The sequence below is a fragment of the Phascolarctos cinereus genome, unplaced genomic scaffold, assembly GCF_003287225.1.
Source record: "Phascolarctos cinereus isolate Bilbo 61053 unplaced genomic scaffold, phaCin_HiC Scaffold_5;HRSCAF=322, whole genome shotgun sequence".
NCBI lineage: Eukaryota > Metazoa > Chordata > Mammalia > Diprotodontia > Phascolarctidae > Phascolarctos > Phascolarctos cinereus.
In genome coordinates this window covers 335367299-335391168 of record NW_027555958.1, presented here as the reverse complement: position 1 = coordinate 335391168, position 23870 = coordinate 335367299, and the positions used below count along the sequence as shown (strand labels likewise).

General features: G+C 37.4%; 1 protein-coding gene across 1 annotated transcript in view; it reads left to right on the top strand.

The window, feature by feature from the left end:
• PCNX2 (pecanex 2) overlaps nt 1-23870 on the top strand; it is a 363956-nt gene that overhangs the window by 56698 nt on the left and 283388 nt on the right. Inside the window, 1 exon segment of the mRNA XM_021000480.2 lies at nt 1562-1655. Coding sequence (XP_020856139.2) covers nt 1562-1655 — 94 coding nt within the window.

Genomic DNA, 23870 nt, shown 5'->3' with positions numbered 1-23870 from the left:
TAAGCATTTCATATACTTTTCAGTTTTAATTTCTGAAGGATAGATTATAAATTAGGAAATGATTAGACTTTGAGTCAAAAAGACTTAACTTCAAATCTCACTTTAGCTTTGTGACCCTAGGCAAGTCACTTATTCACTCTGTTTCAGATCTTTCATCTTTAAAGTGATGGGGTTAAACTTGATGGTCTCTAAATTCCCTCCAAGATCCAAATATATTATCTTGTAGTCATACGGACTACAAACAGCTCTGAGGGTTGATGTTCTCCAGCTTTCAAACCCTAAGTCTCTTCTATTTTTCCATTAAGAATAGCTGGGGAAGCAAAGGCAGATGAATAATCTTAAGACCAGGAGGCAAGGTCACTGCTTCTTCCCCCTACCCTTTCCTAGATTTTTCATGGACAGATACAGTAAGCCAAAAGTATGGCATTACAACTCTATGATTCTACCAGAAATTCCATTGACTGATGAAGTTATCTGTCACATTCTAGTGCCTAGATACAATAGATAGTCCTGAAAATGAGCATATACTTAGAACCATAGACTGTGAGGTCTGAAAAGTGGTTTAGAGATCATCTAGTACAAACCTGTCATTTTAAAGATGATGAAACTGAAGCCCTAGGGTGTTTACAAGGTGGTCAAGTGGCAAGTTCAAAGTCACATACTTCCCCCTTGCTTCTTTTCTTCCACCTCAAGTCAACAGATGCATTTGGGCTACCATCTTGATGGAACCTTTGATTATAGAAAGCTTAGGGAAGTGACTTTGGCCTACATGCTTAAAGAAATCACCTCAGAAGTCATATCAAAACACTCCATGAGTACTGACATATATCACCAGTTCTGTAGGGTGCCTGTCTTCATGAGATTTATCCCTGACATTATAAAGACATGTACCATTTACCACATTTCAGTTACATAAGTTACTCATGGATCATTTTCTTACTTCTTTAATAAAACACTCTGAGACATTTTACATACAAAAAGTGATCTGATTTTGTTTGTCTGGAACACATCAATCCCTGATACCCTTGTGAGTAAAATGTATAGATGACCTTAGAGTTCCATTCTTCTATTATCATTATTAGCAAAGAATATAAACCAATCAGATTATGACACTATCCCATTTCTATATATTTTTGTGGAAATACTTTCAATTAATTTTTTTAAAATTAGCAAGCTTTCATGTGTACATGGTTCTTGGTGCTGTATGTAATCTAGTATGATACTGACACTATTATGTAGAATACATATAGAAAAAGAATAGGGTAATTTCAGTTTAAATACAAATTGTAAGATTGAATATTTACTTAGATTTCTTATCGTAGAAGTAAATTTTCAGAGAGGCAAGAACATTTCTTTATTAACAGATCTTCTAAACTTTATAGTCTACTGTGACGTGCATCTCTTCTTTAGGAAGATTTAAGAAATGTACCCCAGCTGCCATCTTTAATACTCATTGGATAATAATTTTAAATGTTTTCCCTATAATTAAAAAAAAAGAAAGAGCAATTTATATACACATGCATATGTAATTTTGCATTGTATATTTTGATGTTTTTTAAAGGGGAAATTCGATCCTGTTACTTGAAGTCTGCGAATCAGAAGGAAGGAGAATTACTCCGTCAGCCATCAAATTGTGACTGTATTTCTAATGCCCGGTAAGTGGAGAGTTAATCTGAAATTCATTAGGTTTTCATTTGCTTGGGGATATGCTACTTATTCTGGCAGGGAACTGAAGTTAGGAGACCTAGCATAGAATGAACATGTTAATTAGTTTTTAAGTGTTAAGCCTTCTGGCTTTTTTCTGTAAAGAAAAAAAGTCTAAGATTAATTGAGGTACAAGAAGAGGGTATTATGGTTTAATAATAGTTATAAATCAGCTAGAAATTTTGAGTATCCTCCAAAACTAAAAATGTTAGTGGTGAATCATAGATGTAGAACTGGGCATTTTTTGTTAGGCATGGCCAGTATGTTTGTATTGCAAAAATATGCTACTTTCTTACACTGGAGAATTCTGTGTGTTGGGTCGGGGTTGTTATTGGGAAATGACAACAGCATTAAAAACAAACAAACAAGTATTTAAATAGAATATGCAGGTGTAACTCCAGAATTTTGCATAAAAATAATACTGAAACACAGATTCCAGAATTTCAGAAGTTGGAAATTGAAAGGGACCCTGATGGCCATAGCCTAACTCAGAAATGAAAAAGGTATAGCCACTACAACATACTTGATGAATGATAATTCAGTATTTGCTTGAAGACCCCAAAGAAGGAAGAAGCCATCACCTCCCTAGACAGCCCATTTCACTTTTGGATCACATTAGTTGTTAGGAAACTTTTACTAAAATCAAGTCTAAATTTGCCTCTTCCATTCATTCATACTATGGCAGGTGGGTAACACAGTGCATAGAGTGCACAACCTGGAGTCAGGAAGACACATCATCCAGAGTTCAAATTTCGCCTCAGACACTTGCTAGCCGTGTGACCCTGGGCAAGACATTTAATCTTCTTTGCCTCAGTTCCCTCGTATGTAAAATGAGATGGAGAAGGAAATGGTAAACTACTACAGTATCTTTGCCAAGAAAACTCCAAATGGGGTCACAAAGAGTTGGACACGACTAAAATATAGCTAAGTCATTCCTACTGTTTCTACCTTTTGGGACCAAACAGAACAAATCTAGTCCCTCTTCCACATGATAGTCTTTCAGTTACTTAAAAGTGACTCCCATGTTCCCCTTGAGCATTTTCTTCAGGCTAAATAATCCTAATTCTTTTGATTGGTGCTCATAAGACATGGACTCACAGCTCTTTTTGCTGGTCACTCTCTAGATACTATCCAAATTATCAGAAAACTAAAAATAAGTAAATAAGTAATTTACCAAAAAAAATAACATTATAAATGTCCCTCTTGAACTGTGGTACCCAGAAATGAATGCAATAGTCCTTGGATTTGTTTAGAAGACAGAAGAATTGAAAAAGAGAAAGGCCCAATTTTCATGATGAATGAGACAACGCTAATTAGTAATAGAAACAATAGAACACTCCATTCGTATTTTGTTTCTGTTTTCTCTGCTCAGGAAAATAATCTCTGAACTGGTAAGGACAAAACAAAAATGACTAATAGGGAGATGATTCCTTAGACAAGTAAGGCCATTTTAAAAGAACATATAAATGCTCTTGGTAAGTTAGCTCCAGATGAGCTACATTCTAGACAATGGGAAAAAATGATATATGTAGGTGAGCCACTGCCAGTGATTTTTGAAAAATCACAGAGAATGGGAGATTATAGGACTTGAGAAGAGGAAATGTCTTTCTGAGTTTCTGTGGCAGAAGTCTTCATCAGCCTAGTGAGGAGTGTCTTTAAACCTGGGCTTGTTCGGTAACAACAGACATGCAGCCCATTACTGGTTCTATGCTTAAAACACTTCCAGATTGATGGAAGTTGATGAAGCTTGCATTTCATTGGCATAGTCTTAGAGGATACAGACCCACATCCATACCCTGATGAAGAATTGGAGGAGGCTTTTAGTGAAGGCTTCCCATAGAAACATTGTTGTAAATAGTGATTAAGTTATTTAGTGGTAAGTACTGACTCAGGAAGCTGTGTCATTAATAGCATTGTTTCTGAGAGAAAAGTCATGAAGAGATCAAAACAGCTAACTTAGAAATGTGCCTAGAGCACAGCCTGTTCATAAGTTGAAAATGGCCCGTATTTAAGAATTTGTAAATGACTGTTGTGTTATGGTTTTCAAAATGTGGATTACCTAAAATTATAAAACTATAAACTGTGCATATTTATATCTATTTTATGAGATGATTCGATCCAGTGAGTATTTATTAAACATCTATTATGTGGTTCTTAGGATCACAGGAATATAAATTTAGATCTAGAAGAGACTTAGAGGTTAGCTATTCTAACCCACAACATTCATTTCACAGGTGAACAAATTTATACTCTTTGCCCTGTGTACTAGAGATACAACAATGAAAGATGAAATAGTTCCTGCCTTTATGGAGTTTATAATTTAGTAGGGTATTAAATATGGAATACAAGTCTAAATTAAGACTTAGACTTAACTTTTTGCAAGCATAAAGAAACACCAAATACAGATGTGAGATGAGGAGGCATAGCTCTCCCCCAGCTTTGGGAATCAGGGAAGGACTTACAGAAGAGTTGGTATCTGAAGCCACTCCTTGAAGGAATGGATATCTTTCTATAAGACAGATGTGATGGGAGTCTTTTCCAAAGATAGATAATGCATGGAAGTGGAAGAAGGCAGGCCAGGATTGGGGAATGACTGTTAGTCCAGTTTGGCTGAAGAATTACAGCTTTCGAAGAGGTCATGCCATTTCAGAACTTGAAAGTAAGGTTCTTTATAATTTTATATATATTATATATATATATATATATATATATATATATACACATATATATATATATATACACACATATATATATGTATATATATATGTATATGTATGTATGTATGTATGTATGTATGTATGTATATGTATATACATGTCTTTTTTTCTGTTCATTGTTGTTCTGTTGTGTCCAAAACTTCATGACCCCATTTGGGGTTTTCTTGGCAAAGATACTGGAATGGTTTGCCATTCCTTTCTCCAGTTTATTTTACACATGAGGAAATTGAGGCAAACAGGGTTGGGTAATTTGCCCAGGGTCACACAGCTAATAAGTTTTGAGGTCAGATTTGAACTCAGGAAAATGAGTCTTCCTGACTCCAGACCCAGCACTCTATCTACTGCACCACCTAGCTTCCCTCTTCAGTAATATCTTACACCAATATATTATCATGGTATTGAGGAGACCCTGGCTCCTTAAAGCCTATGCCAGTAGACAAAAGCTGTGATGGTTCTATTAAACTGAAAAGTCTCATATATAGGCCTAGTGACTGTTATTCAAGGATCAATCTAAGTTCAGAGAGAAACTCATCTCCATTAGCTCTACAAACCTTCAGTAGGTGATATATGTGTGTATGTATGTGTCTGTAAAGACATATGCTTATATGTACATGTGCACACACACATACATATATGTATGTATATACATTCAAACAAATAATTATTGTATATGTGTGTGTGTTTATGTATGTATACATAGGCACACATATTTTACTGGCCACAGGTAAAAGTATATTTTACAAACTACCTTGCTAAGGCATAGCTATATTATGGTCTCCATCGGGGAGAGAATCTTAATACAAATGAATCATTGTCAGCTAAAATCTAGAAGTATTTTTCTCAATGTAATATTTTTTTGCTGTTGGGGGATAGGGTGGAGAGAAGAGGTAAGGTTGAATGAATACATTTCATTTTTTCCCAAAGCTTCATTCAACCATTGAGTTCCGGCATGCTAGGGAAGTGGCTAAATTGCATTTGTCATACTTTAGTGATACCGATTAGCATTTTCTTGGTGTGTAATAGTGAAAAGATGACACAATATTTATAGTCATAGGACCTGGGTCTAAATCCAATCTCTACCACTTGTGGCCTTGGACAAATCCAGAACTTGGCACAGTGCCTGGAAAATAGTAGGTGCTTAATAAATGTTTGCTGTCTTGAACTGACTAGATGGCAGAATGGGATGTATTTCCAGTTGAGGACACGCAGTCATTAGGAGCCTGGGTTTACCTAGGAGTTTTCAAACAAAGGGTTTCCTCTGGCATCTGTCACATTATTGGTAGGGCTATGGCACCAGGGAACATGAACCATTAGTCCATATAATCCCTCTTGCACCACTTCAGTTTCTGGGGATAGAGGGGGATTAGATTTAAAGGAGGGCAGTTTCTAAAAATTAACCAGGATGAGGTAAATGTTGTTATCACTATGCCACATCAGCAAGTTTTCTGGAGAGTTTCAGCAGCCAGTTTTAAGTGGAACTGGGTGCAAATTAAACCTTAAGCACACCAGAGTTGCATATCAGGATGTAGTTCTAGGAGAGGAGGACCACAGTTTCTTCCAGCTCTTCAGAAAGCATGTGACATGAAGCCAAAGGCAAGGCTGCTTCAGTTCTGATACCAAGGGTTCAACAGAGGGTTTAATCAGCTTACAGAATACAAAACACTTTGTATTTATGTGTGTCTCTTGTGTTATGAGATTAAAAAACCTCACACATTTGTGTGCAAAAAGAGACAAGAAAAGAGATATAATCTAAGAAATAAATGTGTGACCCAGTGATCATAAAAGTTACATGGATTAGTCATATAGCAAGAGCGATGAAGAGCCCTTCACAGTTACCTTAGAGCAGGGCTTCTTAATCTTTTTTGTGCTATGAACCCCTTTGGCAATCTGGTAAAGCTTATCGATAATGTTGTTAAATGAACAAAATTAGACACCAGAGGACACCAATTATCTGTGTGTGTGTGTGTGTGTGTGTGTGTGTGTGTGTAGAGACAGACACAGAGAGAGACTGACCAGACAGAGAGACAGAGAAAGACAGAGAGAGAATTCAGAGACACTAAGGTAAGAACCCCTGCCTTAGAGGAAGGCATTCAGTGCATTGGATCAATCCTCTATGAAATATTTAAGGGACAATAGACTTTAGAACTGGAAGGGACCTTTGAAAGCATCTAGTCTAAACCCTTTATTTTACCAGATTAAGAAACTGAGGCCGAGAGTTATTGAGTGACTTGTCCAAGGTCACATAGGTAGTAAGTGGCAGAGGCAGGATTCAGACCCAAGTCGTCTGACTCCAGATCCTGTGCTCTTTCTTTCCTGTCCACAGCATTCAGCCTGCTGGCACATTTAGGTCCCAGGGACAAGAACAGATGGGACAACAGATAGCATAGAGATGAGATGGTAAAAAGAAATTGTGTATCTTTGCACTGACATACCTGCAAGGATCAGATCCCAGAGCCATTGAAGTATTATATCCAGCCAACTCCACCCTCCAGCATCCTCTTAATTTTCTATTGCTCTCTATTATTAACATATGCTGCTGTCACCCTCATTGCAATGGCTGGATGGGGTGAGAGTAAGAATCCTTCTCCCTATTTTCTTCACCTCTATTTCCACCTTTATTTCTCTTTCTATTAATTGTCATCCTTCCCTTTAGCCTCCTTCAACTTCCCTTTCCATTTCCTCTCTACACTGAAGTACTGTTAACACTTATCCTGTGTCAATGTATTCTCATCTATCTCTAATATAGTACAGTTTCCTTGTTTCCCACATTTAACAGTGTTTCTGGGGTTCCACTTTGCCTGAAAGTCAGGTGTGTTGCATTTTATTCCTTTCCCCCAGGGTTTTCTAGAATCCTGGAGGTGATTTGGGGGGTCCTCTCCTTCAGTTCAAGCTTTGATCTATGTGTCTCTGTTCATTTTAAGGGTTCAGGTAGTCCAGTTCTATTTAACCACTGAACAGTCTGGTGGCCTTTATAAAGAAACAATTACTTCAGAGTTCTAGCCAGAACAAATATATAAACATTTGTGTACACACACACACACAACACACACACACACACACACACACACACACATCTGGAGTATAATCCCTCTTACACTACCTCACTACCTTGCTACCTCAGTTTCTGGGGATAGAAGGGGAATTAAGTTTACAATTTAGCTCAGTTCCTACATAGCATTAATACCACCAAGTTCCACTTCCAAAGCCCCACCTGGACTTGCGTCCTGGGACCCTGGATTCTTAGGACTTTCCCGGTGGGCTGGTTGTAACATTCAGCCTAGAATCTGGGCTCCAATTTCCTCATGGCTTAAGATCACACTACATTTGTAATTACGTTAGTGAAAGATTTTGTGTGAAGTCAGAATGGAGGTATCATCTTAGATTGTATTTAATGACATGGGCTTACAGCATGAAGAAATGTGGTATGACATTGCTAAAAGTGACCTTCTTGCTTTGAAGTTCTCTGTAAAGCAGTGTAATTTTAGTAGTTTGTAGCTATACAGACTAGGACTGTCAGACCTTGAGTAAAAGTTCCAGTTGTTTCATCCACCTTTCCCTCCTATCAGGATCCTTATTGATTAAACTATAATAATAATCATAATTATACAATAATATTAATAATAGAGGGTTATAAAGCACTTTTATGTATCATTTAATATTTTTACTTTCCCCAATTACATGTAAAAACAATTTTTAACATTCATTTTAAAATTTTTTGAGTTCCAAATTCTCTCCCTCACTCCCCCCCCCAAAGGCAAACAATTTGATATAGGTTATGTGCAGTCATGCAAAACATACTTCCATGTTAGTCATATTGTGAAAGAAAACAGACAAAAATGCCAAGAAAAATCAAGAAAAATATGCTTCAATCTATATTCAGACTCTGGAGAAGGATGGCATTTTTCATTAGAAGTCCTTGGGAATTGTCTTGGATCATTGTATTGCTGAGAATAGCTAAGTCATTCACAGTTATTCAGTATTGCTGTTACTCTGTGCAATGTTTTCCAGGTCCTGCTCATTTCACTTTGCATCAGTTCATGTAAGTCTTTCCAGGTTTTTCTGAGAGCATCCTGCTCATCTATATAGCACTTTTAAAGATGCACAGTGCTTTAATATGCATTCTCTTTTGAGCTTCCCCCAAATCCTGTGAAGTAGATGCTACTATACCCATTTTTCATATGAAGAAGCTGATGTTCATAAAGGTTAAGTGAAAGCCCAGAGTCACATAGCTGGCAAGTATCAGAGACAGGATTTTAACTCGGGTCTTCCTGACTCCCAAGTCCAGCACTCTTTTCACTATAATTTATTTATCCTATTCAGGTATTAGAAAATGATCAAATCTAACAGTAATTTCTTGCAAATGACCTTTGCCACCTTGAAGAACACTTTATAACAGCTCTATTATTATTTAACATTTTCTGAGCACAAATAAGTAGTTAGATAATGCTCTACTATGTGCCAAGTACTGGAAGCTCAGTTACTGTCTGGCTTTTCTCCTGGATAAATTGAGAGGGTGTGGTCTCACTTGTTCTAGGAAACCATGGCACCTGCAAATATATATCAACCTTTCTTCATACTTCAGAATTTCAGTACTCTTGCTTGTCAGAGATAGTATATCTTTGCTGTCATAAGCATAAGCTGTTCCTTGAGAGCACACCTGTTCTCTGTACGATTTACTTCTTGAGACTTACAGAATGACTTTATGAAATTATCCTTTAAACAATTTGTAACAGATGATTGGGGGAAAGGAAATAATAGAATGTTCTGCAAATTCAGTGATTTGTTTGGGTAAACAAATACACGTGCTATTCTTCCTGTCTCCTAAATCACAGGAGCAGAACCATAGTCATTAAAATGGCAAAGATCTGCTTATATATATAGGCTCCTCCCCAGACAATGCTAGAGAAGCAGTTAAAGCAATGCCATCTGGTCTGTTCATTCTCAGGAGAAAGCATTTCAGTTCCATGCAAACCCAGATCCTCTTCTAGAAGTTCATCTGCCTTGTGACTGTTGGCTTCTGAATATTTTAATAGACTTGAACTCCTCCCTAGGCTCCTTGAATTGGAAAGCTGTGCCACAGATCTTTGGGAAGCTAATTTCCTTAGATTTGTAATAAGCCCTGGATTTTGCATAAGCCCATGATGATATGATGATCTGTATATTGTTAAAGAAGTGATAGAGAGGGGCAGCTAGGTGGCGCAGTGGAGTCAGGAGGACCTGAGTTCAAATCCGTCCTCAGACCAAACACTTGACACTTAATAGCTGTGTGACTGTGGGCAAGTCACTTAACCCCAATTGCCTAAAAAAAAACCAAAAACAAAAGAAGTGATAGAGAAAAAAATACAGTGTGAAATATGTTTTAAAACATAGAAGCTGGTGAAGTTTATGTTACCCAGTGCCTGTGTTGATCAAGGTCCACCATATTATTGTTTTGTTGGCCTGTCACACTAGCCTCTTTCCCCAGAGATGGGTAATTGTTTTAGAGCAGAAGCCAGCCATTGATTATGGATCGGGCGGTAAAAGGAAGATACGTAACTGTCACTGGTACTCACTCTACTTGTTGCCTTCACCTACAATTAAGCTATAAGTAAGAATAGACTCTGAATGACAGAGTGAAGAGTTTGAAATTTATCCTGTAGGAAGGGAAGAAAAATATTGGAAAGTTTTGAGTAGAGAACTGAAATGATGAATTTCTATTGCAAATTTATTGCTCATGATTAACTTGATAGTTTGTGAAGGGTGGACTTGAGTTATCTTTCTATTACCTAACCCTCTTTTATCAGTGAGGAAACAGAGACACAAGAGTATTAAATGGTTTTCTAAAACCACTCATCCTAAAACTGGCATCAGATCATGGACTCACCACGTCTTCCAGCTGACTGTTCCATAAAGCAAATGGTTCCCTATTTCAGGGGCACAGGCCGTTTATTATTTTAGATTTAATTTGTGTGTTAGTCGTGGCAATTATGCCTGCTAGACCAAAGTCATAAGGTGAGCCTTACAAATATTTTAAATCACAGGTCTTCCTGACCAAATAACCACAGTTAAGCCAGAACACCTTTATTTATATGCACCACTTTATTAGAGTTCAGATAGTTGTTGACTATCTGCACTGTGGTTATGTATTATAGCATCATAGGCATCATCTGGCTAAATACTTTAATGTGATGTTCCTGGATTTTAGTCCCACCAGATTCTGAGCTCCACCTACTACTGTCAAGAGAGACATTGACTTTGAACTTGTGGGGAAATTCTAGCTGAGACCATTTATAAACAATTCAATATTGGAAGTTATTACAAAAGCAGTTTTTCCTCTGCAAGGTGAATTAAATGATTGGGACAACCTCCAGGTTTGCCATTAAGCTGCTGATTCTTAACATGGGTGAACAGGCTAGTCCTCTTTCCCATTGTTAAATCCTTATTGCCATGTGGCAGTTTTATGACCATGTCCTGAATATGAATAGAAAGAATTATGTACAATGTAATCTTCATTTGCTCTTTGGGGATTCATGAAAGAAACCAGGAGAGCAAACAAACTTCCTTCACTGGCCCCACTGTCATTGTAGGAACACATGTATTATTTTGTTGACTGCCAAAGAAATATAAGCAACGTTTTCTGGCCCTACAATAGCTATCTTTAAAGCCAGGTACATCTAGTAACATTATCTAATGTAGTTCTCCTTTCCCCCAGTGGTGAAAATGAAAGAATCCAAGCATGGCTTGGATTGTATCATTCAGAGCCCTGAGTCACTGGTTCTGAAAGCTTTCATAGAATGTATTTGCTCTAGTGTTGGGATGCACAGTACATTTTAATGCTTGGCATATAGCCAAGAAGCTTCCAAAACTTGCTAGATGGGGAAGGAAGCTTAGATTCTGCTTTGATCTATAGATTATTACCAACCATGATTAAGAGTGAAGAAAAGGATTCCTGCTCTTTGTGAGTTGTATTAATCCTTCTACAGCCAGAAAAGTAAAATGTAGTGGCTTCAGTGATTCAGTGAGCAGAACTTTGAATGCTTCTTGAACCAAGAAACCCCATTCAAGTAACATAGTAATAAGAAAAACAATAATAGATATTATTCATGTAGTCCTTTTAGGTTTGCATACATGTATGTATACATGTATGTATGTATGTATATAATCTCATTTGAGCAACAACCTTGTGTGGTAGATAAGGAAACTGAAGTGCAACGCTATCATGAGACTTTCCCAGGGTCACACAGTTCCTAGGTGTCTAAGACAGGATTCAGTTCCACTAAGTATTCTGTCTCTGAGGCTAGAATTCTATGTAGTATACCACCTAGTCTCTCCCTGTTCCATTCCACATCCATTCATCTGTCAAATTAATCTTTCTAAAGTATAGGCCACTCCTCTATTCCATAAACTCACGTGGCTCCCTATTAGCACCACATAAAATCTTTGTGTTTGGCTATTACATCTTTCATAAGCTGGCCTCTTCTTAACTTCAGTCTTCTCGTTCCCCCCCTTCCATGTAGTTTGATCCACTGAAACTGGCCTCCTTGCCGGTACTCACATATTGCACTCTGATTTCCAACTCTGGTCATTTTCACTGACTGTCCCCATGCCTGGAATTCTCCTTTCTCATCTCTGACTCCTAGCTACTCTGGCTTCCTTCAAGTCTCAGCTCAAGTGCCACCATCTGCAAGAAACCTTTCCCAGTCTTCCTTAATCTTAGTGTGTTCCTTCTGAGACTACCTCAGTTTGGTAGATAGATACATAGATGCACATATATCTTATACATATATATGCATATGTGTGTGTGTGTGTGTGTGTGTGTATATATATATAATATATACACACACACACACACACACACACACACATATATATACATATCGTTTTTGCATAGTTGTTTGTATGTTGTCCCCTTATTTGAGAGTGGGGACTGTTTTTTGTCTTTTTGTATACCCAGTGCTTTGTACAATGCCTGGTGCACAGTATGCACTTAATAAATGTCAGGTGGCTGCTGTCACAGATACATGATATTTCCATCACATATTTATAATATTTAATTTTATATGTATGTGGTCATGCTTCAGGAAAAAAAAAAGGCTAGTTTCACTTGTGTCGTAATAGTTGTAAAGAGCTTAGCATATAGCTTGGCATATAGTAAGCCCTATATAAATGCTAGCTATTATTGTGAGAAAGCTAGGTATTTCTTCTAAGCAATTGCATGGAATAAAGTGCTGGACTTGGAGATAGGAAGATCTGAGTTCAAATTCCGGCTCAGATATCTAGTAGCTGTGTCACCCTGTCTGTCCCTTAAATCTGTTTGCCTCAGTTTCCTTAACTATAACATGAAGATAATTTATAAGTACCTGCCTCCCAAGGTCATCATGAAGATCAAATGAGGTATTTGTAATATGTTTAGCACAGTGTTGGGCACATAGTAGGTGCTATATAAATGCTTATCCCCCCAAACAATGTATTGGTACATCAGGCAAAATGGATGTATTGAGTTCCTAAATAAAATGGAAGAGTGAAACATATGTGCTTAACTTTACGTTGTAGACTTACTCTCCAAAAAGGAGAGGTACTCACCAACCTAAATAGAATGTTCATTTTTTTTTATTTTTAAAAATTAACATTTTAGTAATGTATTTTGTTGTTACATTATAGCTAATTTTGGAAATTATTCACTCCCTATCCAAACTCTACCCATTGACCCTCACCTTGTAACAAAGAAACACAGTTAAGCAAAACCAACCAACACAGCAACATGTTGGACAGCACATGCAACATTCTGTGCCCAAAGTTCTCCACCTTTCCAATCAGTCAACGAGCATTTATTAGGCACCTACTACTCTACATGTTAGGCATTGTGCTAGATGCTAGGGACACAAAGACAAAATGAAACAGTCCCTGCCCTCAAGAAATTTATATTCTGGGGGCAGCTAGGTGGTGCAGTGGATGGAGCACTGGCCCTGGAGTCAGGAGGACCTGGGTTCAAATCCGGCCTCAGACACTTGACACTAGCTGTGTGACTCTGGGAGAGTCACTTAACCCCAATTATCTCACTAGGAAAAAAAAAAGAAATTTATATTCTATTAAGGTAGACAATGTGTACATAAATATAGACAAAATTAAAACAACATATTTTGGGGGGATGAGGCACTAGTAACTGGGAGTTTGGGAAGGGTTTTATATACTCCTTCTGAGTAGGAATTGTTTCCTTCATTGTATTTATATTGTATTTATATCCCTCGTGTCTAGCACAGTGCTGAGTACATAGGAGGCGCTTATGAAATGACTGTTGGTTGATTTATAATTTAGGAGCTGATGTTTGAGATAAGTTTTAAAGCAAACTATGGATTGTAAGAGGCAAAGGTAAGGAGGGAGGGCTTTCCAGGCCTGTGGAACCTACTGTGCTAAAGCACAGAGAAGGAAATAGAATAACCCATGTGAGGAACAGGGAAAAAAATTGTTTTGCTGGACTTAGAGTAGGTAAACAGGAATAAAATCTAATACAATGGAAAGATAATTTGGAGTAAGGTTGTGAAGAACTTTAATGACAGAGAAGTTTATTATTTGATCCTAAAAGTAAGGGGGAGCCATTAGCGTTTATTGATCAGGGAAGTGGCAGGGCCGCACCTCTGAGGAAAGAAGGAAGGTGTACTGAAAGTTCGTTTTTTAAAAAATAAAAGAGTCTAGAATGTTCTTCTTTGGGGAAGTGCATGCTAAAGATAGCAATTATACTTTTTAAAAGTCCCTATCCAGGGTGTGGAACATAGAAACTGAACAGTTTCTCAAAGTCTCCTGAGTTAGAAGATGGGGTTGCTTCTTTGTTATTGTTTAAAGTTGTGGTATTTCTGGAACACTGTTGTTCAGTTGTGGGATTTTCTTGGTAAAGACACTGGAATGGTTTTCCACTTCCTTCTCCAGCTTATTTTACAGATGAGGCATACAGGTTTAAGTGACTCGCCCAGGGTCACTTAGCTAATAAATGTCTGAGGCAAAATGTGAACTCAGGAAGACAAGTCTTCCTGACTCCAGACCCTTCACTCTATTTACTGTTCTACCTAGCTGCCCTATTTCTGGAACATTAGACACACCCAATTCTAAAGAATACTAGAAGAGAATGTGGAAGCTAAGTATGAATGAATGCATGCTGCATTCTGTTATCTAGGATAATTGAGAGTTGATGAGTTTGAGCAATTACTGCTTGAAATATAATTTAAAGAAGTGATATCCTTATAAATTAAATCAGAATTAAGTTTTTATCTCAAAAAAGACCAAAGATTATAGGACTTTTGAATTAGAAGGGATCTTTGAGTCCAACCCCTTTGTTTTATAAATGAGAAAACTGAGGCCTTGAGACATTGTCACATACTCAAGGTTACAATAGGGAATGAATTAACAGAGGTGGCATTCAAAAATTAGATCTTCCAATTCCTAAGCCAATCCTCCTCCTACCATATCACACTTGTCTTGTGTGTAAGGAGAAAATTCAGTTCTCTAAAACCCTAAACCAGTGGTATTTTATCTTTCTTTTTTATTCTGAACTTAACACCAAATAAGTAGAATAGAAAAAAGATTGTACATAAAAGTAACACTTGATTTCTTTTTAAGTTTATAATAAAGTCAACATTTCAAATCTGTCTTTCTTTTTTGTATTTCCTTCTCCCTTCTTTTGTGTACTAAGAATTGCTTAAATCACCTTTCTTTCTTTTCCTTCCTTTTCCTTTCTTTTTTCTTTCTTTTTTTCTCTCTTTTTTTTTCTTGGCGACCCTATTGCTAGTCCCTCTCTACCTTTCAACTCTTTTAGGCATTTGGGGAAAAAAAGGAAGAAAAGAAAATCTTGTGAAAAATATACATGGAAAGGCAAAACAAATTCCCATGTTAGCACTGGCTGTAAGTGTACATGTCATCCTTTATCTTGAGTTTATCCTTTCTGTCAGGAGGTAGGGCAGCTGACTTCACTATCAATCCTCTGGAATTGTGGTTTGTCACTGCATTGATGAGAGTTCTTAATTCTTTTAAAATCCTCAAAATATTTGAACAGATAGAAGAGATTTGACATTGTATTAAATCCTTTTATTTCCTTTGTGTATTTCCCCCACCATATCTCTTACTGATTTAGCAACTTTCCTTTCATTTGTCATCTCTTAAGGTAAACTTCATACTTTTTCTTAAAGACTCACTCATATCCATTCTCTTCTACATAACCTTTCAGAGATAGGCAGTAATTTAAACTGTGCCAGATCTTCAACCTCTGTATTGTCCCTTCCTCCCCACCCACACTCCCCCCCAAAAAAGTTTGTGTACAGGTCAGCATCTATTATTGCAAATGTATTCATTTTACTTCAAAAGGGCCTAAAGTCCTTGAGAGAAGGTATATGAAGTATCCAGTTAAGTGTGGGGCTGTTCTGGGTGATGATCTGACAGAATGAGGTGGACACAATGTCTGTCCTGTTCTTTAAGAATTTCTAATCTAAAGCAATAACAATGTAGACAAACATAAACAGGATATTCATAGGGAATATTCAGGATGGGAACTAGAAAAGAGATTTGGTGCTAAGGATAAAGGTAAGGAGAGGTTGAAGAGGTGAAATAAAGTTTCAGAATCTTAGATCAGGAAGATATGGTGACTAACCAAAATCGTTCTCTTGTGTGTGAAGAAACTGAAACTCAGAGGGACTAAATGACTAGCTGAAGACCCTAAAGTTTGAGAGCCAAGACTAGAACCTAGGATTTCCAAATCCAGTGCCACCCTTCCTGTCTTTAAATTGGCTTTTAGTATTCTGTTTTTTAGCAGTTAATAATTCTATATAATTAAATAATAAATGCAAAAGCTTAAAATGTGTTTTAAAACATGTTCTAGTCACCTGAAGTCAATTATGATTATAGTAAGAGTAATGATAATAATTCAAATGTTTTTTAGTACTTTTCAGCTTAGGAAGCACTTTCCTTACCATATCCCTGTGAAGAAGGTAGTAAAAGTTATTATTTTTCTTTATATTACAGGTAGGAAAACTAAGATCCAGTATAGTCATGTTACCCAAGGTGAATAACTCAATGTATCATTATCTTACATCTGTTAAATATCAGTGTTTTATTTCTGGTGAGGAAAATTTCTGCTGTGCTGGAACCAACATCTGCTTTTGGAGCAGATTAAACTTGATGGACTCATCCCAGAAGGTTCTTTTGAGTCTATTTTTTCCTCATTTCTTCTCCATAGGCAAAGTTCCTCCGAAATCTGAGGATAAATCCCATTCAGAGGCAGTAGCATTATGGTGGAATGGTCCCCTGGCCGACTCTACCTAAAAGAGAGCTTACTCTAGGCAAGGCAGCACCTACTTTGGATACTCAACACTAAGGGGCCCGGATGGATTTGGAATAAGCCATTCCCCATAAGGAGAGCTGGGGAAATTGCAGCCTCTTTTGGCCACAAGATGGCAGTCACAGTCCACACAACAAAATATGCAGAGCTTGCTAATGTTGCCTCTTTATTTGACAAGACTTGGAAGGATTTTGTCTCCCCATGTTTGGAGGCTATGAGCAAGGATCCCTCTCAAAATTGTCCCAAATCAGGCCCATTTTGCAGGGCAGGAGACTTTAGATGTGTGTGTGTGTGTGTGTGTGTGTGTGTGTGTGTGTGTGTGTGTTCCTTCACATTGTTTGTTGTGATATATCTTATTTCTACTCCAAAATGTCCCCAGTCACTTATAGAAATCCCTTTCTGGGCTTCAGGGTTTTGTCTTAAGACATCTTAGATATGGGTCAGATAGATTTATCAGATAGATAAACTCTTCCTGGATCTCCTCTTAAGCTTATGAGACTGATGGGTTGTGCTGGATGGGGCCCATCAGGTCCTTTTCAGCTCTAATGTACTCTTATTGCCTGACTTGATGTACAGTGAGGTGCAGAAATGGAACTCTATCCATATCAAGTGTGAGGTCAAGAGTATACTTTGAAGCTCAAGGGGCATATGTAAGGGCATGCTGGTAAATGTATAACAATCAGATCTCCCAATTAGAGCTGGCTCAAGCACCCCTGCTGGGCACATGGGAATGTCAGGATGTGTTTTCCCATGTCAGTAGCAGAATGTTTTGGAATATTAAACATCCACATTGTTCAATATAAGTAAATGGATAGGTGATCATGTGCATGGTTGAATTTAATGGATTATCTTACCCCTCCTATTAACTCTTCTGAGTTAATATTAACTGCTCCTGAGCAAACTAGCTTTGGGTATCAACTCTGTCTCCATTAGCCACCAGTCCCAGGCCTACACCCTGTAGTCATTCTTCGCCTTGTTTCTTATGCCTGCCTTGACCCCAGAACAATGCCAACTCAGATTAGAGAGCTGTCTGAAGTATTGAGAACTTACGTGATTTGCTAAGGTTCACAAAGTCAGCATGTGTCATATGTTGGACTTTAACTCAGGATTTCCTAACTTCAAAACTTTCTTATAAATCTGAGTCAAAACCAGTTTGGATAAACCTAAGCTCTAAATAATTAGAGTCAAATTTTTGAAATTCTACTGCAGCATGGTTCAGAGGGCAGTTAGGTATTGCAGTAGATAGAGCGCCAGGCCTGGAGTTCAAATCCAGCCTCAGACATTTAGCTGTGTGACCCTGGGCAAGTCACTTAACCCCATTTGCTTCAGTTTCTTCATGTGTAAAATGAGCTGGAGAAGGAAATGGCAAGCCACTACAGTATCTTTGCCAAGAAAACCTAAAAAAAGGGTCAAGAAGAGTCAGAAACGAATGAAAATAATTAAACAACAGCAAGTCACGGTTCAGAGTGTTCTTCATATTTCCACTTCCATCGCCTGTTCTAAAGAGAATCAATCAATCAATCAACATTTATTAAGTGCCTACTATGTGCCAGGCACAATGCTAATCACTGGAGATACAAAAAGAGGCAAAAGATAGTCCCTGCCCTCAAAGAGCTTACAATCTAATGGATTATGATTTAATTTTAACAAATGCATTGTGTTAAACTGTGTTAAACCTGGCCACTAGCAACTGATGGAAAAATATCAGCCATGAGGTATTTGTTGTTGATTTGCTGTTGTTGTTGAATCAATCTGTTGTTTCACGGGTAACTGCTTTGTAATGTGTAGTCTTAGCAAGTTGCCTGGGGCACTAAGATGTGTCCAAGCTCACAAAGCTACTCTGAGTCAGAGATGGGACTTAGACCCAGATCTTCCTAACTTCAAGGGCAGGTCTCTATCCACTCCACCACAGCTGCCTCACCATAACATGGTACACCTGGTAGAACCACATAAACTGTTAAGTAAGAGGCAGAAAAATTATCAGCTACTATTTAAAGACAGTATATTTGAAGACTAGAAAGAATGACTTGCTGTTGTATTACAAGGTGTATTACACGCAGAATAATGGAGGCATTTAGGGACAGTCTCAAAGAAATATCAACCCAAGGCCTAATAAGAGTACATTTCTTAACCTACCTAAGAAACTGACATGCTCTTTTTACAAAACCTGGCCTGTGTTAAAAATGTCAATTCTGAGACTGTTACAATGACATCTGTGTAAAGCAAAGAAAATGGAAAACTATGTGTGATTAGAGAAGACAATCATTTGCTTTCCTATTTCCTTCTTCTTGCTCTTAGAAGCATCTTCAAATCAATACCTAACTAGTGTGAAAGAGATTTGGGGGAAAGGGAGGGAACTTTTATTTTAATAATATTTCATTTTTCCCAATTATATGTAACAATAATTTTAACTTTTTTTTTAATTTTTGAGTTCCAAATTTTCTCCCTCCCTCCCTTTCCCTTCCCTGAGACAGTAAGCTATTTGATCTAGGTTATACATATTCAATCATACCAAAAATATTTCCATATTAGTCATGTTGTGAAAGAAAACATATACCAAAAAAAACCACCACAGAAAATTAAGAAAGTGAAAAATAGTGTGCTTTAACCGCATTCAGACTCTTTGTCAGTTCTTTCTCTGAATATGGATGGCATTTTTCATCATGAGTCCTTGGGAATTGTCTTGGATCATTGTATTGCTGAAAACAGCTAAATCATTCACAGCTGATCATCACACAATATTGCTATTATTATGTACAATGGCCTCCTTATTCCGTTCATTTCACTTTGCATCAGTTCATGTAAATCTTTCCAGATTTTTCTGAAATCATCCTGTTAATCACTTCTTATAGCAAAATAGTATTCCACTACAGTTATATATATATATCACAACTTGTTCATTCGCCCCCCAATTGATGGGTATCCCCTCAATTTCCAATTCTTTTCCACCCCAGAAAGTGCTACTATAAATATTTTTGTATAAATAGATTCTTTTCCCTCTTTTTTATTTCTTTGAGATACAGACCTAGTACATGTATTGCTGGATCAAAGGGTATGCGTAGTTTTATAGCTCTTTGGGTGTTCTTCCAAATTGTTCCACATAATGGTTGAATCAGTTCACAATAGTGCATTAGTGTCCCAATTTTCTCATATCCTCTCCACTTATCATTTCCTTTTTCTGTCATATTATCCAATCTGATATGTGTGAGGTGGTACCTCTGGGTTGTTTTAATTTGCATTTCTCCAATCAAGAGTGATTTGGGGGCAGCTAGGTGGTGCAGTGAATAGGGTACCAGCCCTGAAGTCAGAAGGACCTGAGTTCAAATCCAACCTCAGACCAAACACTTGACACTTACTAGCTGTGTGACCCTGGGCAAGCCACTTAACCCCAATTGCCTAAAAATTAAAAAAAAAAAGGAAAAAAAAGAGTGATTTAGAAGATTTTTAATATGACTACAGATAGTTTTGATTTTTTCATCTGAAAACTGCCTGTTCATATCTTTTGACCATATATCAACTGGGAAGTGATTTGTATTTTTATAAATTTGACTCAGTTCTCTATATATTTGAGAAATAAGGCCTTTATTAAAGATACTTGCTGTAAAAAAAAAATCCCCACCTTTCTGCTTTCTATGTATCCTAGTTGTATTGTTTTTATTTGTGTAAAACCTTTTTAGCTTAATATAATTCAGATTATCCACTTTATATCTTATAATGATCTCTATCTCTTGTTTTGTCACAAATTATTCCCTTATCCATAGATCTGACATGTAAATATTTCATGTTCACAAAATTTGCTTATGGTATCACCCTTTATGTCTAAGTCATGTACCCATTTTGATCTTATTTTGGTATATGGTATAAGATGCTGGTTTGTACCTAGTTTCTACCATATTGTTTTCCAGTTTTCCCAGCAGTTTTTGTCAAATAGTGAGTTTTTGTTCCAAAATCTTAGGTCTTTTGGTTTGTCAGACACTAGATTACTATGGTCATCTACTACTGTTTATTGTGTATCTAATCTTTGCTGATTAATACAGAATATCCCAGAAGTCTTAGTGCAGGCAGGCTTAAGTTTTATTGGCACTATGTTTTAAGCTTTAAACTGAACTAAGACTTTTGAAGAACCATGTAAGGGTAAAAAAATCACGAGAAGCAGTTGGGCATAATGAATAGAGTTGTCCACAGGATCAGGATGACCTGTTTTCCAGTCCCACCTATGATACATATTGTTTGTGTGACTTTGGTGAAGTCACTTCACTTTTCAAAACCCAAGACAACTGTCTCTTGGACTGTCAGTGGCAAAAAAAACAAATAATCTGCATTAGTAAAGGGAATTTCCTTGCCAGAAATTCCCTACAAAAATGAGATCACAGGTCTAGTTCAAAAATAATATTAATAATAGAAGTTATATATACTCCGAAGTAGTAGAATATCAGGAAGAATCTTCTAAAACCTATATTTACATATTTGAATTTTAAGTATCTCACACAGGAAATAGTGGTTGCCTTTCAACCAGAGGTATACCTATCCTAATCTAATTTTCTATGTTAAAGAGGAAAGAGGAAATCAAATCATTTGTTTAAAGTCACACATTTACATGGTAGTTGTTGTTGTTCAGTCATGTCCAACTCTTTATGACCCCATTTGAGGTTTTCTTGGTAAAGATACTAGAGTGGTTTGCCATTTCATTCTCCAGCTCTTTTTACAGATGAAATAACTGAGGCAAACAGGGCTAAGTGATTTGCTGAAAGTCACACAGTTAGTAAGTGTCTGAGGCCGGATTTGAACTCATGAAGATGAATCTTCTTGACCATAGGCCTGGCACTCTATCCACTGTACCACCTAGCTGCCCTTTAGGTGGTAGAGTTGATACTTAAACTCAAGTCCCCTGATTTTCAGTGCACTCTCTACTACATCACTGTGTTTGTTAGCTAAGTGGTACAGTGGATAGAGTGTTGGCCCTGGAGTTCAATTCCAGCCTTAGATACTTTTTAGCTATATGACCTTGGGCAAGTCACTTAACCTGTCTGTTTCAGTTTCCTCATCTGTAAAAATGGTGTTAATAATACCACTCATCTCCTAGGGTTGCTGTAAGAATCAAGTAAGATAATATTAGTAAAATGTTTTAAAAACTTTAAAATGCTGTATAAATGCTAGCGGTTATGTAGGCAGAGCAATTCTTGATCAATTCTCAGGGTGGGGGTGGGGGGAGGGATGAATGAGATTAAAAATCTGCTTTGTTATTAGACACATCTATTATTAGAAATGTCTTCCTCATATTGAACCAAAATCTGCCTCCTTGTAATATCCAACCATTGGTTCCCAATCTCTTATACACACCAGGTCATTTAGCCTCACTTCCTGTAAATGTGATTACCCTTCCTTTGTCCCTTAATAGTCTGTGGATTATGTAGTTACTTGAGAGCAGTATATGGAGAACATTTATAGGAACGATACTCTCTCTAGCCTTCTCCTCCTCCTCCTGACCTTCTTTATATTATATTTCCTGGACCCCGGTAGGAAAGTATGTCGTATAACACATCTTTTCCACATCTTACTACAGTGGATTCTTAGCTTCTTTCAATTACCAGTAGAGGATGCTGTGTACCTTCCATATTTCTCACACATGCAGCATGTATTAATCATTCAATTGTGTTCTATTTATAGCTACTTGTTAAAGCATAATTTAATTCAGGTTTTGATTCTATTGAAGTCCCGATGTATTATAGTTGCCAATCACCTGGTGCCAAAATAATCCAGTGCCCCTCCAATAGTTTCCAACCAAACCTGAAACTAGGGAGAGCTCAGACCCCTATGACTCAGATATATTGCTCTGGTACAGTTTGATCTTATAGTTTTTCATAATTGCCATTTCATACTGCTGTATGTTTCTGGAAGGAATCACTAGGACTCAGGTCACGACCATAATATTCCCTTGCACAGATCTAGGTAGATCAATAGATAGACAGCATTAAATTCAGAGTTAAATTCAAATGTAAATTCAAATCCAGCAAATCTACTGATAGACATTAACTAACTGTGTGATGCTGAGCAAGTCACTTAACTCTCTCAGCTTCAGGTTTTTCATCTATATAATGGGGATAATAATAACACCAATCTCTCGGAGTTGTAGTGAGGATCAGTGTGGATAATATGTATGAAATGCTTTGAAATCTTAAAACACCATATAAATGTTATCATTATCATAGTTATTATTATTATTCTCACTCAACTATCCCCTATTGGCCACTCCCCAAATGTATTACATCTATGCAATTCTCGGCTGCACCTATACTCATTTCTAGGTACGTACTCTTGTTCTAAGTCAGATAACAAATATTCTGCTGCAGCTTCCAAGCTCTGCCATAACCCACACCCACACTGACTTTCTCGAGCTCTAATTTCCCATAAGCTCACTCCCAGAATACCCTCTCATCTTACCATGCTCCCAGCTTTCAGCATAGCCTCTGAAACCACCAAGCAGTAGTCCTGAGACTACTTCCTGAAGCTTCTCAATGACTCCCATCCCTAAACTTCAAACACTCTCCTACCCACCAATCCAGTAATCCCTATGACAGGAGATGGAAGAAAATCTTCCATGAAGGGTCAAACTTTCATTCTCTTTCCCTCTCAGCCCATAGCATCCTAAGCTCCTGGCAGTAATTACTTTAGATTTTTCAGGATTTGTATTTGTATTGAGGTTTACTTCAGCTTCAACTGATTCTCTTCTCTACCTGGTCTCCAGGAGGGTCTCCTCCTTTCTGGCCAATCAAGAAAGTGGAGTTCTCTTGAGTTCTCTCTCTGTCTCTCTGTCTGTCTGTCTGTCTGTCTCTCTCTGTCTCTCTGTCTCTGTCTCTGTCTCTGTTTCTCTCTCTCTCATATTTTGCTTTTCCATTCTTCCATCCTTTTGTGCCTAGGTCAAGTGTCAAGTGGTAATCTTTTAAGAAAAGAAGAGGGCCTTTTTTAAGACTTGTTGTTAAAGTTCTTATTTTCATTATCTGGCAATCATTTGCATTTTTATCTTGGTAATGAGCTAGAAATGTTGCTCCAAAGTCCATGTTTTTTGAACCATTAAACATTCCTCCTTCAAGTAATGCTATGCCTCCATTTAATGTGGTTCAGTTCCTCCAAATCCTCTACCAAATTTG